General features: G+C 41.9%; 1 protein-coding gene across 1 annotated transcript; it reads right to left on the bottom strand.

The window, feature by feature from the left end:
* Positions 1-3315: 3315 nt before the first annotated feature.
* hepacama (hepatic and glial cell adhesion molecule a) lies at positions 3316-14367 on the bottom strand. Its single transcript, XM_033630663.2, has 7 exons — positions 14106-14367; positions 10070-10417; positions 9492-9773; positions 6645-6735; positions 6336-6403; positions 6131-6201; positions 3316-4162 (listed from the first exon to the last, which is right to left on the bottom strand). The coding sequence occupies exons 1-7, from the start codon at positions 14200-14202 to the stop codon at positions 3800-3802; spliced, it is 1320 nt and encodes a 439-aa protein (XP_033486554.2). The 5' UTR covers positions 14203-14367; the 3' UTR covers positions 3316-3799.
* Positions 14368-14689: the final 322 nt, after the last annotated feature.

The raw sequence follows: 14689 nt of genomic DNA, 5'->3' as shown, positions 1-14689 counted from the left end.
CGCTTATTCAATGCGCGCTAGCTACTGGCTTCTGACGCTCAAAAAGTTTGTAAGTAAATAACTAACTCTAAGTATTTTAACTTTTCAGCGTCTACGCGCATCTAAAAAGAAGCATGAACAAAAACGCGCGTCTAAAAAGTTGCCGGAAAAACACCTATCTAAAAAGACGCACAGACCCAGAGCCATACCTGTTTGAGCCGGAGCATACAGATGAGGAACTCCATGTGTTGGATGCTGAGCGGGCGAGATGAGAGGCTGAATCCTCCGCTCCCATTTGGCTGCACAGAATGGGATTCGGTGCTACCATCGTTGGGGAGATATATCACCATGAGGAAAAGTGCCGCAGAGAGTGCATCACAAAGAGTGAAGTTGCGTCTTCTTTTCCTCGCAGATGACGGTTCGGGTTCATTCTCTCCTGTTGCGTAGTAAGTGTGGTCCAGTCGCAAACTTTATAACTAAAAAAACTTTTCACTACTCTCTATCAACGAACTACTAACACTCTCTGCTGTTTCCTCCTCCTTCTTCCTTCCTTCCGCTGTCTTCTTTGTTGGTTTATTTATACACGCGAAACGCGTTCTCTGGCTGGCTGGATTGTCCGCTCGGTCTGCCGTACATACATGGCGGCACAAGATGGCGATCTCTCTAAAGCAAGGCCCTTGAGATATATATATGTATACATATATATATATATATATATATATATATATATATATATGTATATGTATATGTATATATATATATAAAAGCATAATTATAAGGCTACGAAAACCAAACGAATTTTATTTTATAGCGATTATACACTTATATAAACATATTAATGGGTAGAATATTCAGATTCAGATTCAGATTGACAATAAACCATGCCAAATATTACACACTGGCCCTTTAAGGGTGGGCTGTGTTGAGTGACAGGCTATCTGCCGGTAGTGTCCTCGGCTTCTCAGTCAGAACCACCCCTCGATGCTCCACAGCTTTAAACCTTGCTCAAATATGATCACTCCCCCCCCCCCCCCAAAAGGCAACAGCGGCCAAGCCCAAGTGAAGGATTCAAAACTGAAATCCACAGACCAATGGGTGATGTAATGGTAGCTATGTCCATTATTTTTACAGTGCGTGAGTGCAATGAGAAGTACGTTATCTGCCCTCTGTAGCTCAGCAGAAAGAAAATAGTTCCTACATGAAACTGCTCTGCTCACAATACAGTCTGTGGATTATCTTGAATAACCAGGTCAAGATTTCTGGAAAGAGACATTGCTGTTGAGTATTTCAAAAGTTTTATTTTTTGGTGCTTTAAGCACCACAAGCTGAGTGACATCTAGTTCCAATATATTCAAGAGAAGGCAGACATCCCTACAGTCAATATCTCCAACACTTCAACTCATGCTTTAACAATCTAGATTGATAAATAGCACTACAGGTAAGAGGAAAGATATGACATTTTGATTTTGGGGTATGCTGTCCCTTAAAGTAAATAAAGTACACAGGATATAATATATAAGTAAATATTAAGTGTAATTAGTTAGAAGAATTTGGGGTAAAATGTAACAGTGGGTAAAAACTGTCCATCAGAGAGGACATCATGCAACTATTTTATTTTATTTTATTTCATTTTTTGCTCCATTGACCTCCATAAAGATCAAAGTCAGCATTCTACTGGAGGACTACCTGCTACTGACTACTGACCTAGACACAAAAAAGGCAAGGTAAGAGCTTTCCAACAATAAAGTCACCCTCCTATACTGGGAATTTCAAATCAACAGGCTGGTGTGAATGAGGACACCAGCAACAAAGCTCGACCAGGCAAGAGGAGGAGGAGGTAATTAATTAGAGAAGGAGAGCATCATACATGGTCCCTTTTCGACACATAGGACACCTTCTCCCTGCACACATGCACATACACAGACGCATACACACGTATTGCAGATGTGATCCTGCTCCCCAGAGTCTAATTACTGCCAAGCCTTCCAAGCTCCTCTGCCATGCTGGAGGAGAGGTGGATCATGATGGGATAGACTCTATGACTAATAAAAACGTGACTTAGAAATAGACTGAAAGCAATTTCCAAGCTCAATAAAAATCTCCCACTTTCATTATCTGTGGACATTTCATTTTCTACTTATTGTAAGCCACGAATAATTATGCACATGTTTGTGTGCTTGTTCATCTGTGCTTGTGTGTGCCCGAGATGCTGTATGCGTATTCATGAGTCTGTGTGCCAAGGAATAAATTGTGTTTCCATTAGAACAAAGACGGCAAAGCTCAGATCAAAACATGCGGATCTGGTGTGCTTATGTAACCACAAGACTCATCACACCTTCCGTAACGGAAGACACATTTCAGGATAAAAGCAAAAAATAAAATCATGCAGATTTTCATTACAAAAGGCGTCCAGCTGGACCTCTGAAGGGAGCACATTATCCTGATAATAGTGATGGACCAGGCCACTTTGTGTGTGTGTGTGTGTGCATTAATACACTCCTTTACAAGCTTGTACCTCACAACCATTCAGCACATCTTTTAATCTTTAATCTGTCTGGTCTTTTTATTCCATGCTCCCTCACAGTGTTTTTATGCAATGGAAAAAACAACTGAGGATAAAATGAACCCATATTAAGTAATCACTTCCCTCATGCATAGATACAGCTGCCTAAAACCATTTGTTTATTTTCAGGAATACTGTCCGTAATCAGGAAGAGCCTGTTCTTAGAAAACCAGACTGACCACACATCGTTGACTTAAAGCCTCCTTTTAAAGTTGATTAGCTCTCATTATCTATATTTATTTATATCTTTTGTTCATGATTTAGATAGAACTGTGAGTTCAAGCACAGCCTGACCCTCATTGACCTTCAAATGTGAAGTAACAGAAGCGCAAGAGGCACTTTGTCATCAGTCAACCAGTTGTTCTTGGATGCCGTCTTTAAAGCAAAAGGGGCAAAACAATAATGACACGTTCATAGCATGAAACATAACTTTGCACAATATGTCACCAACATATCATATGTCAGCTGCTACATTTTATGGATTAAAAGTGGTAAAGGTAAAATATATTTTCAAGTAAATCACTTCCTGACAAGTGTGCGTTGAAATAAAGGATTTAAAGAAATGTGTGGGTGACACCTAATGGACAAGGTGGGACTTACACTCATACTCCATAATGGCAGATCCCACTCAGCCTCAGGTTTCTCAGAACGTAAAGCATTTCTACTTTGTTAAAAAAAAAATAGTAATAGCCTAAGTAAAGGGTTTTTTTGTTTGTTAGTTTTTTGCAGAGTTTGTGGTGGAGAATGTGACAAAATTGATGACAAACCGCAAACTATTTGAACTGCTTTTATTACCTTAGGTTATAGGATGACCTAATGGTGAATAAGAATACACTTTGTGGTTTAATTGTTCAAAACAAAAACAAAAACAAAACAAAAAAAAAACACCTGACCCAAACTATTAACTTACATATGTACAGGTACTTATCAAAATCTCCCAAGATATTCATAATTCAAGAAGCAAAATATATACCAGAGGTGGAAAATCTTCACTGTCTCAGCATCATTTCCATGATCTACTACATGCTGGTGGACAGAATATAAATTTTCACATGACTTCAAAAAACTACAGGGATACTGTGCATAGCCATAGAGACATCGATGATAAATAATGGCATATGAAGAGTTAGCTGACAGTGAACTCATCTCTTATCCTAGTGCATCAAATCCATCACCCTTGTGGCAGGATAACAGAAGACCAACAAACTACACATGACTTTACATATCGCAGAATGAAAACATACATTCGAGCAGTTGTCACTGCTGTGATGGACAGTGAGTCTGATCACAAGGGTCGGGACACTCTGCCTCTACAGGCAGGTGGCTGGTGGGGATGCCTACTGGCGGACGGACCTTTCTTATTGGGCTGAAGCTGCGTGGAGATGAACCAGGGGAGTGAGCAGGTGAGCGGAGGGGGCGTGGGGGAGGACCTGGAAGGGGCTGTGGGAGAGGCTGTGCCAGGGGAGAGGGGCTGCGGGGGTATCTGCGAGGGGTAGACCAGATGGGCCGCTCAGTTCTGTTGGAGGAGGGGGGAAGCACTGGAGCATAGGTAGCAGGGATACTCATTTCTGATTGGATGCTGGCATTGCCAGAACATTCTTCTAACCGCTCCAGAGTCTCCTGAAACAAGACGAAGATACATGTGTTACAATCACCATCAGGTGTGGTGTTTAATCTATGATTCTCATTTTAAAGGAATACTTCACCCGCAAAATGACAATGTGTATATCAATTACACACCCCGTATAAAGTTCAGTTCATGAAGAAAACTTTTCTCGCATGCCTCCATGGTGAGCAAACAACCCAAAAACTAAAAAAAGTTCTTGACGAACTCAAGTCATAGGGGATTGTTTGACTCTATCAAAACATCCATTTTTAATTCCCTCACACAACTCATGCAGGATAATCCGAGTCTCATTTAGTGCACTCAGTACTTTCCAAATACAGGCATTTCCACGAAATCATTACTATTTAAAATACTTCCACATAAATAGTCTCACACACTAACAAGTAGCACGCCTGGGCAAGCATATGTGTTTGAACTCTGCCAATGGAATGCACGAGCAGAGTTCAAACACTGCAAGTGTTTTACCTAAATAGTGAGGCTTTAGTGAAAATGCATGAGTTTAGGAAGTACTGAGCATAGGACTTGATGAATGAGTCTTGAATTGTACTGTTGTGAGAGAGTTCTCACTCCCAACTCGTCAAATACTGCCGCTTTGTCAGTGGACGCTGGTGTCAGACGCGGACACACAGAGGCACCTTTCGCGGTGGTATGATACCCACAGGGCGGCGGCAGTTTGTAACGCAGGCAGCAACTACTGTAATATAAAGAGCGCTGTTTGCTTCCTGTGTGATAGTAAGCCAAACCATGATGTTGTTTTCTGAACCTAACCACAAGCCTACATGCTTTTGCCTAAAGCTATGAAAATAAGCCTAAAAACAAAGTGTTGTACCTATGTTCAAAGTTGATTTTGAAAAAACACTTTATGCATGTAACTAGCAGAAACTGTACATTTCCTGTGAAAATGAAAGTGTATCTTGAAAAGACACAATACATTAAACAAGCGTAAATTGGGGCGTCGGTGGCTTAGTGGTAGAGCAGGCGCCCCATGTATAAGGCTGTTGCCGCAGCGGCCCAGGTTTGACTCCAGCTTGTGGCCCTTTGCTGCATGTCTCTCCCTCTCTCTCTCCCCCTTTCACACTTCACTATCCTATCAATTAAAGGCAAAAAAATTACCCTAAAAAATATCTAAAAAAAATAAAATAAATAAAAAAAAAAAAAACAAGCGTAAATTGACACTTTGTCCTGGAACATCCAAAATAGATGCAGGAGGGTACCTTGCACACCATATTTTGGTGGCTAAGTCTGCTGACAAAACAGCAGTATTCAATAAGTTGGGATGAGAACATTTGGAAAGTTTGTACACAGATGTTTTGATATGGTTTTGCTGTCGTTAAACACAGTTGCCTATGACTTCAATACATCAAGATTTTTCTGTTTTTGGATTTTTCGTTGACCGGAGGCATGCATGAAAAACTAGTTTTCTTCACAAACTGAAGATAACAGGGGCTGAGTACTTGATATACAAGTGATCATTTTGTGTGTGAAGCATTACTATAGTACTAACAACAGCAACCACACCAGAAAACAATCAAACAAACAAACAAACAAAATTAACTGGGGCTCTATGAATGGTAATGCTCATCTGTCGTCAGTCCAAAAATGATAAGAAATTGCCTTGAAATTTTATAGTGAGATATCCCTGATGATCCCCTGACTTTTCCTCGAGCACAACCAGCAGGTTGACATTTCTACCTTATAGAAAATATTCTGACAAATGTTTTTGGATGGATTAGCACAAAATATCTGCAAACATTTGTTGTTTTCAGAGGATGAATCCCAATTACTTTAGTGATCCCCTGAGTTTTCTCTTGTACCATCGTGAGATTGACATTTGTGTTATTTAGTGAAACGTCTCAGAGCTGCTGACATGGCTACAGACTATCATTTTGTTTCATGGTAAAGCTGTCAGTGGCTCACACAGATTCTAATTGGAAATTCTGGAAATAAAAAGATTGACTTACATCTTCATTGAGAACATAAAGAGGCATGGGACTCCTCCGACCAAGTGTAGTTGGTTTGGGAACAACATCAACTGCAAAACATGTATATATTTATTTGGTTGACTTTCTGCTGAGAAGTTAACTTTAGTGTTGTGTGCGTTTAACACGGAATACAAACTGTAACGGTGTACACATTTAAAGATGATCAGCTGCAACTGTTGCTCACCATCGTGGCCATTTTCACTCTGCTCCAAATAGATGGGAGCTCTTTGGGGGACGGGTCGATGCTTCTTTCTACAACAGGAAAAAAAAACACTATCAAAACTTTGCAGCTAAGCTGTATTTCACATTAACTACAGTTCACTGTTTTTATCACTTTTTCACCAAACGTCCAGAGTACAGTAACACTGCTGAGCTGCTTGAGAGTCTTGTCACATCCTCAAGGGCAATATCAAAGCCAATGAGAGAGGGAGGGAGAGAGAGTGGAAGCAACAGAAGAGGGAAAAGAGGGCAGAGAAGAAAGAGTAGCTCTCACTTGGATGGTTTCCAACAGGCACACACTGTCACCAGGGTGATGAGGAGGAATATGCCCCCGGTGGACAGGATGATGTATAGCGAGCTCCGTCCTAAACCAGAGTGATACACAGAGGCAGACAAAGACACAGAAAGAGAGCAAGAGAGCAAGAAAGAACAAGATGGAGAAGTTTGTGTCAGTAACAGCAGGGCAATCTAATTTCCCTTTAACTGAACCACTGACTTGTACCTTTGCTCCACATTCAACTTCAAAGCTTCAATCGATTTCTGCTTTCCTCTTTGACAGTGGAAAAGTACACTTTGCAGGAGGAGATAAAGTTGTGAAATAAATGTGTTAATTTGAAACATCCTCTTTTCTTTCAAACTTCAAGCTTGGCCAGGATTCGGAGCACGCAGAACATTTTTTTTTTCATGTTGCTTGCCAAGTCTTTTGAGTGTGCTGGCATGAATAAGGAGCAGTGAAGTAGCACATTAGGGTAGTCACTTTGAGACTTTATGTCGCACCGCTATGCATGCAGGGGGAATAGAGAGCAGTTTCAGGGGCCTGTAGCTGTCTCCTCATGCAACACATCATAGTGCAGCAATAATGAAGTCAGGATTACTGAGGTCCACTGAGGCAAAGCATCCTCCCTCCCCACCTGCCTTCCTTTTCTGCTCCCTCCTCATAAATAACTGTCCATTCATTGGATTAGAGTGCCTCTCCCTCTCTCTTGCAGCCTGACATGTGGCCCTGCGCTGGCGCCCAGTAACAGTCACTCGGGGCCAAGTCTGCTGCGCTCACAGCCTGGATTTGCTCTTGTTGTAAACAACATTGTTAGAGAGAAAGGCATGCATGTGTACGGGTCAGCGTGAGATGATAATTGCTTCTGATAGCTGCTGAAAATGGATGTTTGTTGAACAATTAGCTAAAGTATACAGTTCCCACAATCATTTTCATATCACCATTACACCTAGAAACCAGTGTTGGAATGTAACTAAGTACATTTGCTGGACTGTGCTTATTAAATATAGCTTTGAGGTACTTGTACAATATGATATATAACAATCTAACACTGAGAGGCCCTGAGAGGCAAGTGAGAAAAAATATTCTGGTGATCCATTTACTAAGTCTGATCCAAGCTGATTTCGCTCCTGTGACTTAAGAACAGGTGAAACAAATGTTTTTGTCGTGACAATCTCTCTAAGTTGTTTCGTTTCATCTGTGAAACAGGTGGGAGAAAAGTTCTGCCAGGTGAAAAAAAAGTTCTGCCAGGCTTGCTCTATCATTTTCAGACGCACTGACTGTGAAACACATTTTTAAACAGTTTGATACACTGCTGGGAAGAAAATTTGAACTCAAATATTAAGCAAACTACATAATGAGAAAAAGACCATTAAAGTTTGCATCAGCTGGCCGCAAAGATATGTGACAGAGTCCTTCAAACTGGGAGTGGATGCTGTACTCCACAGGCTGTCCCGGGTGAAAAATACATGTGCATACAAGTTTCTTAGATTATGTTTTTTATTTCATTCACTCATGTTGTTTCCTGTTTTACTTTGAAACTCACATCTCGTCTTGTTTCAGATCACTTCACTTCCTGTCCCTGTGTGTTTTCCCTCCCTTTTGATGGCTTCACCTGTGTGTAATTGTCCCCTCACCAGAGTATTTAGTGTGTGTCTTGTTTTCTCTCAGTGCTTTGCATGTCTAGCACTCCAGCCTTTTGTTTCCCTGTGTCCTTTTCATGGTTTTTCGATTTAGCCTGTAGATTGACTGCCTCTGCCCAGTGGCGTAAGGTAGTTGGGCCCCAGTGCACGCTATTTTGAGGGGCCCTATTAAGCCCTAGTTACAAGTTATGAAGCACACACACACACACACACACACACACACACACACACACACACACACAGTTTTAGGTGTATATATATTTTAGCAACAGTGTGTCTTACTGGCGCTTTTACGTTACATGCACTTGCAGATACTTGATATTGGACACATTATCATACATATTACACAGCAATCATCATTACATATCTGTTTAAGACAAATCTACAGGGCATGTATGGAAAATAGCACCATTTTTGTTTTAATGTGAGTTCTTCTTTGAACTCAGGCGTATTTCCAGGTAGCAGTAGGGGCCCTCCACCCCATCGGCCCCAGTGCAACCGCACTGCCTGCACTGTCTATATTTATGCCCTTGCCTCTGCCTCATCCCTATTGGATTTGTTTGCCTCCACCTTCTGTGTACTGAACCTACCTTTTGACCAGGAAAGACTGTCTCCAGAGTCATGCGCTTGAGTCCACTCTCTCCTGGCTCACCAGTTGTTACAATACATAGAAAAGCTTGGGGACACTTGCATTTCAGGTAACAAAAACAAGCATACCCAACAACATCGTGCAGAAGGACAAAACACTGTTCCTTTGATCGGGGGACCGTTACGAACTAAAGGAATGGGCACATATTTAGACTTTATTATTGCCACAGTATGGAGTCACCACTATTTTTCTACCACTCATGTTCACCACGCTGGTAAATCATCCGCCAAAGCTTTTTTTTCTCACCTGTTTTCATGGATTTATCAAAAAAAAGAAAACAGAGAAATTAGAAAGACTATCTTGGCAAAACCAGTTCTGTAGTCATTAACACAGTAGGGAACATAATTTGGACGAGACTTAGAAAATTAATCACCAGAATTTTTTTCTCACCTTGAATTCAGAACTTTTACTTGTAGTGAAGCTTGTACTACTTTTACTTAACTAAAGGGTCTGAATACTTTTTTCCACCCGTCTGATGTTACTATACCATCATCTCTTCATCCTGTATGTAAACGTGTATAACTTGAGGTCCTACCGGTGTAACATGCCACCTACTGTAGACAGTGAGCCTGACAGGCATGCTCTTCATGCTGCTGATGGGGTTCTCCACTGTGCAGACGTATATGTCATCATCTGACATCACAACGCGTGAGATGGTCAGCACCTTTTGGTCATGTGAAAGCAGCAGGCGTGTGTCATTGGTCAGCACCTTGCCTCCCTTCAGCCAACCGTAGATGGGCTTTGTGCCGTTATCGTGGGAGCAGTGGAGGTTAAAGTGCTCGCTGTACTCCAGGACGGACGAGGCCATCATCTGGATGTAAGGTCTGGACGTGGGGACTGAGGGCGACAGGACAAAGACACGGGGGGTCTTGAGAGTGAATATTCGAAGACATGAGTGGATGGTTGATCTTTAGTTATGTAAGAACGTGATAAGTGTCTTAAAAAGAACAACACCAACACTGTGAATCACGTTCTGAATAGCTAAACTCCAGTATTACAATGACACTCTCTGGGGCATGATAATGTTTTTTTAATTTGTATTTAACTCCTCTTCAGGTTTCTGCTCTAAAATGCTCATATATTTTTGAATATGAGAGAACCCAGCTCTTTTAAAGGAAGATAATTTGGCATACCGTCCACAGTGAGCTCAATGTAGTGCTCTCCAGTGAAGGTGTCATCTGTGATGGAGATCTCGACTTCGTACGCCCCTTCGTCTGACAGCTGCAGGTTGTGAAGCAGCAGCGACCCGTTCTCAAACACCAGGATACGGTTGCGGTACTCTGGCCTCAGGTTCCCTATGATGTCCGTTCCTATGGACTGCACAACGGTGATGGGTTTCTCTTTGTCCCTCTTCAGCTGCCACTTAATCACAGGCTTGTCGGAGCTGCTGCTGGAGTAGCTGACTGACAAGAGGGCCTCTTTGCCCACCGTGCCCCTCACCACCTGGGTTTGGCTGGTCACATTCACCCCTGACACCTCACCTGGAAATAAAGGCAAAGAGACGGGAGTGAGGTCATCAGCTGAGGAGAAGGTAGAGGGAAATACAAGGACACTAAGAGGTTGTTTGAGGACAGAGTAGACAAAGGACAGTCACTTTGCAGCCTTTAATGCTCCACTAGCAAGCAGAAATCAGAGGAATCAACTATTCACACATGGTGAAATAATAGAGGACTTATGCAAAAACACACTAATTACTACTACACTAATCACTACAATTACTGCAAGGAAAAACAAATGAAAAATCAGGGCAGCAAAGGGGGATACAATGGCCCTGTACAATAACACAGTACGTTTAGGCAGAGTAAGTATAATATTAGGTAGGCCTGCTTTCATTTTACTTGAATATTCCTATTTTTAGACATCATACTTTCCACCAGTGTTGCACGCAATAAAAATGTGCACTTTTTACTATGTTGTCAGAGTTTGAACTCCCCATCAGTCTGCTGGTTTAACCGTTGTAGGTAGTCAAACCATTAAAATTAATCTTACTTGATGATGCATCCACAATGAGTCAATTGTACTTAATTGTTAATTGCTGATTTACTTCACTGGTTTTGCCAGGATTATCTGTGACTTGCTCTATCATTTTCAGCCACACTGACTGTGAAACACATTTTTAAACAGTTTTATACACTGCTGGGAAGAAAAGTTGAGCTCCAAATATTAAGCAAACTACATAATGACTGTCACCAAACTTTACTTTTGAGAAAAAGCCCTTCAAAAAGTCACGAAGATATGTGACCCCCATTGTACTTGATTGTTAATTGCTGATTTACTTCACTTGTCATTTTTTGACAAGATCAAAACACGACACAATGTTAAGATGCAAGATGGACTAACACATGAAATCTGGAGGTAAAAAAAAAAGAGTCTGCACACCAAGGTCCGATGCAATCATCCTATATTTTCATATATATCACATCACATCACATCATGCCAACGCTACTTTTCCGGCACTTTTTCCACCACTGCTGAAGACTTAATGCTGTATAAGACACAGTTATTTTTCAAAGGTGGACTCTGTAAATCTAATCCAATAAACCTTTTGACAAATTCAGCAAATATCTCCTCATGTGCTGAAAAAAATGGCGTTCATCTGCCCTAGTTCCGTAAATAGATGACAAACAAAGTAGCTGGGACCAAGCTACACAACACTATGCCGGGTACAGTCTCTCTTCAGTGTGCTCACCCACAAGAAATGTAGCTACACCATGATAGTCATGAAATGTAGATAACATCAGAGATATTACCAAAGCCTGTGAAATCACTCAGAATCACTGACTCCACCTTTAAAGGTTCCATGTTCTTTTGTGTATAATCACCTGAAAATTAGAGTTGCTGAGTTTTTGTTACCTCAGAATGAGATGTTTAGGTATATCTACATAGAGAGCAGGTCCTTGTTCATGGACACTGCCATGCTGCAGCACCATGTTTCTACGGTAGGCCAGAATGGGCAACCCCAATACTGGCTCTAGACAGAACCATTAAGCCACCGTAGTTACCAGCTCCCTCTGTGGCGAGTTGGAAAACACATATTTTTTAAAATGAAACTGCTTAATTCAGTGTTTTCACTGGTTTAAATCACCAGGACAAATTTGTTTTGGAAAAGAAGAGACCTCTGCAGGTAATTTGGCTTTTGGTAAAAACCTCCTGAGCGTCTGGATCTCAAGTTATCAGAGAAAAAAGGTGAGCATACAATCGCAGGTGCAAGGCTAACGGCCTGTCCTTGATGTGCCGAACAGCATAGGAGAAACACTAATACTGCTTTATTCAGTGCTTTTACCAGTTTAAATCACCTGGTCTGTTCGTTTGGAGAGAAGGACATCTTTGCAGATAATGCAGCTCACAGTAAAAACCTCCTGAATGTCTGGATCGAAAAAAAGGTGAGTGCACACATTGGCCGGTGCTGGGCTACAGGCCTGTCTGCTTTATTATTAGTTTTACTGGTTTAAATCACCTGGTCTATTTGTTTTAAAGAGGAACAGACCTCTGAGGATAATTTGGTGCTTGGTGAAAACCTCCTGAACAATTAAGACTGAAGGACTCCTCAGCTAGAGATCACACTTGGCACATGGGAGTTTCAGCTAGTTGCAATTTGCAATCCTTACCCCTAGATGGCACTAAATCCTACACACTGCTCCTTTAATTACCACCTTCTATGTAAAATCCACTGTTAACCAATTTTACACTCATGTAGGATGTTGGCACTAAAACATTTAACAAATTTCAGACTTTTATTTTAAGAAGAGGCGTACAAGTTAAAATGTTTTAATACCTTGATGCTTTCACGAATGGCCTCCATTCTTTAAGCTTTTGCCCAAGATGTTTGGCTGCCGACTTGATGAATAGAAATTCTTTGCATTTCTCCCTTCAAACAGCCATTAGTCAGCTTACTGTACGCTACCCACGCCAACAAACTCATACGCACACATGTTGCTTTTCACTAATCACTTATCTGTTGCTCAGAAACTCCCCCCAGGAATTCCTCATGTGACCCCTCGCAGCGAACAAGCAATGCACTAATTTTGATTTGTGTTCCCCAATTATCCTCCGCCTCCCACAGGGATACGAGGAAAAGGTATTACAGTGCGAGCCACATTTCATCCTTTATGGACGAGCCCTGTCTTGGAAACCAAACACAGCGAAGCTTTTATGTTCACAGTGGAGATTCCTATAACTCAGCTGTGTCGGGACACATGGAGGTCTAAACATTGGCTGCGGGCCTGCAAGAGGGCATCCTACTGTTATAGGGCCTCAGTGATGGAAAGATCAACCTAGGAGAGAGGGAGGAGAGTGAGAGTCGGCACTGTTCACTTTTCTTTGCAGTGAGGCAGTTAGCAGGGCATCGCCTCATTGCCGTGGTAACCATTTGGTGCGCCTGACAGGGGTTGCCAAGGCGATAAGACAAAGGGCATGATTGTTGGAACTAGTTTCCTCCCTTGAAAAGAGTGAGAGAGCGTTAGAGAGGGAGAGAAAGAGAAAGTCTTTGTCACTGGTGAAGTTGGAGATAGACACAGGATCCAGTGATCCTACCAAAACTGGCCTGGTTGGGTAAACTGGGCCCTTGGTACGGTCATGCAATTAAATCACACATTTTAAAACCAAACCCACACTACAAACTAAACTTTTGCCATTCTTTTACCCCTGATCTGAACTCATCTAAAGCTTCCCACACTCCAAATAAAAAGTAGGCCCTGCCCTTTTCACCAGCTCTGCACAAAACGTGATATCATCACACTTAACCTACACATCCCCTTCTTACACATCTACAATAGACACTCCAGGCTCCTTTGAACATGTGATGAGGGCCCAAATGAGAGCACCAACCATGAACGAATCCATTGTGCCGCCAGCCCGGGGAACACAAGGACAAGAGGCAACATCAGCGATTAACTTAACCTGGATTAACGTTGTTTCAAAAGAAGCATGAATGTGAGTTTTGATCTGATTTTTAGGCGACACAAAGAAACCCAAAGACTGGAAAACAAGACAATTCTAAAAAGATGATAATTAAAATAATAATGAGCACAGGCAGGGTTTCTTTGCTTTTTAATAAACTGTCACAAGTTAATAAAAATCCACTTGCTGTATCATGTGAATCGTAGCCCAGTGCCCAGGACATTCTTTATCCTCTAATCTGTGGAAAGCCTGACAAATGTTTGATCTTACCTGTGAAGAAAAGGAGGAGGAGGCCAAAGAGCGTCAGTAGCGGAGGAATGTCAGTAAAACTGTCGCCTGTAGAGGAGGTCTTCCTCTCCACCTTCATCTTGTGTCCTGGGCAGAGTCTTTCTCCCACTTAGTGAGCATGGTTTATCCACCCTGGGCACGTCTCTGCGGCTCAACACTCTCTCCACTGCCTGCCTGCCTGCAACACTGGCCTCTGCCTAGTCACACTGAGCCCCACTCTCCTCACAGCACCCCAGTCACAGCCAACAACAGCCAACTGTGCATGTGTGTATGTGTGTGTGTGTGTGTGTGTGTGTTAGTGTGACACAGAGACATAGTGTAGATGAGCTCCTCTCTTCCACTCTGCGTTTCCCTTTGAGTATGGAGCTCAAACAAGATAGTGTTTGTGTATTTAGGCGGTTATTTATCTTAATGTATGTGTGTGTGTTATTCTTTAAAGCTTCCTGTAGAAAAAAGTGCTGCTTTTTTTTCCCACACTTTAAGTAAACCATTAAGGGGTCGAATTCAAAATTGAGTTCAGCTACTTTGCAAGAATTCTTGCCTGGAAGAACAACAACTGTACTCCA

Source organism: Epinephelus lanceolatus, chromosome 4 (assembly GCF_041903045.1).
Source record: "Epinephelus lanceolatus isolate andai-2023 chromosome 4, ASM4190304v1, whole genome shotgun sequence".
NCBI lineage: Eukaryota > Metazoa > Chordata > Actinopteri > Perciformes > Serranidae > Epinephelus > Epinephelus lanceolatus.
This window is presented reverse-complemented; position numbering and strand designations above follow the sequence as displayed.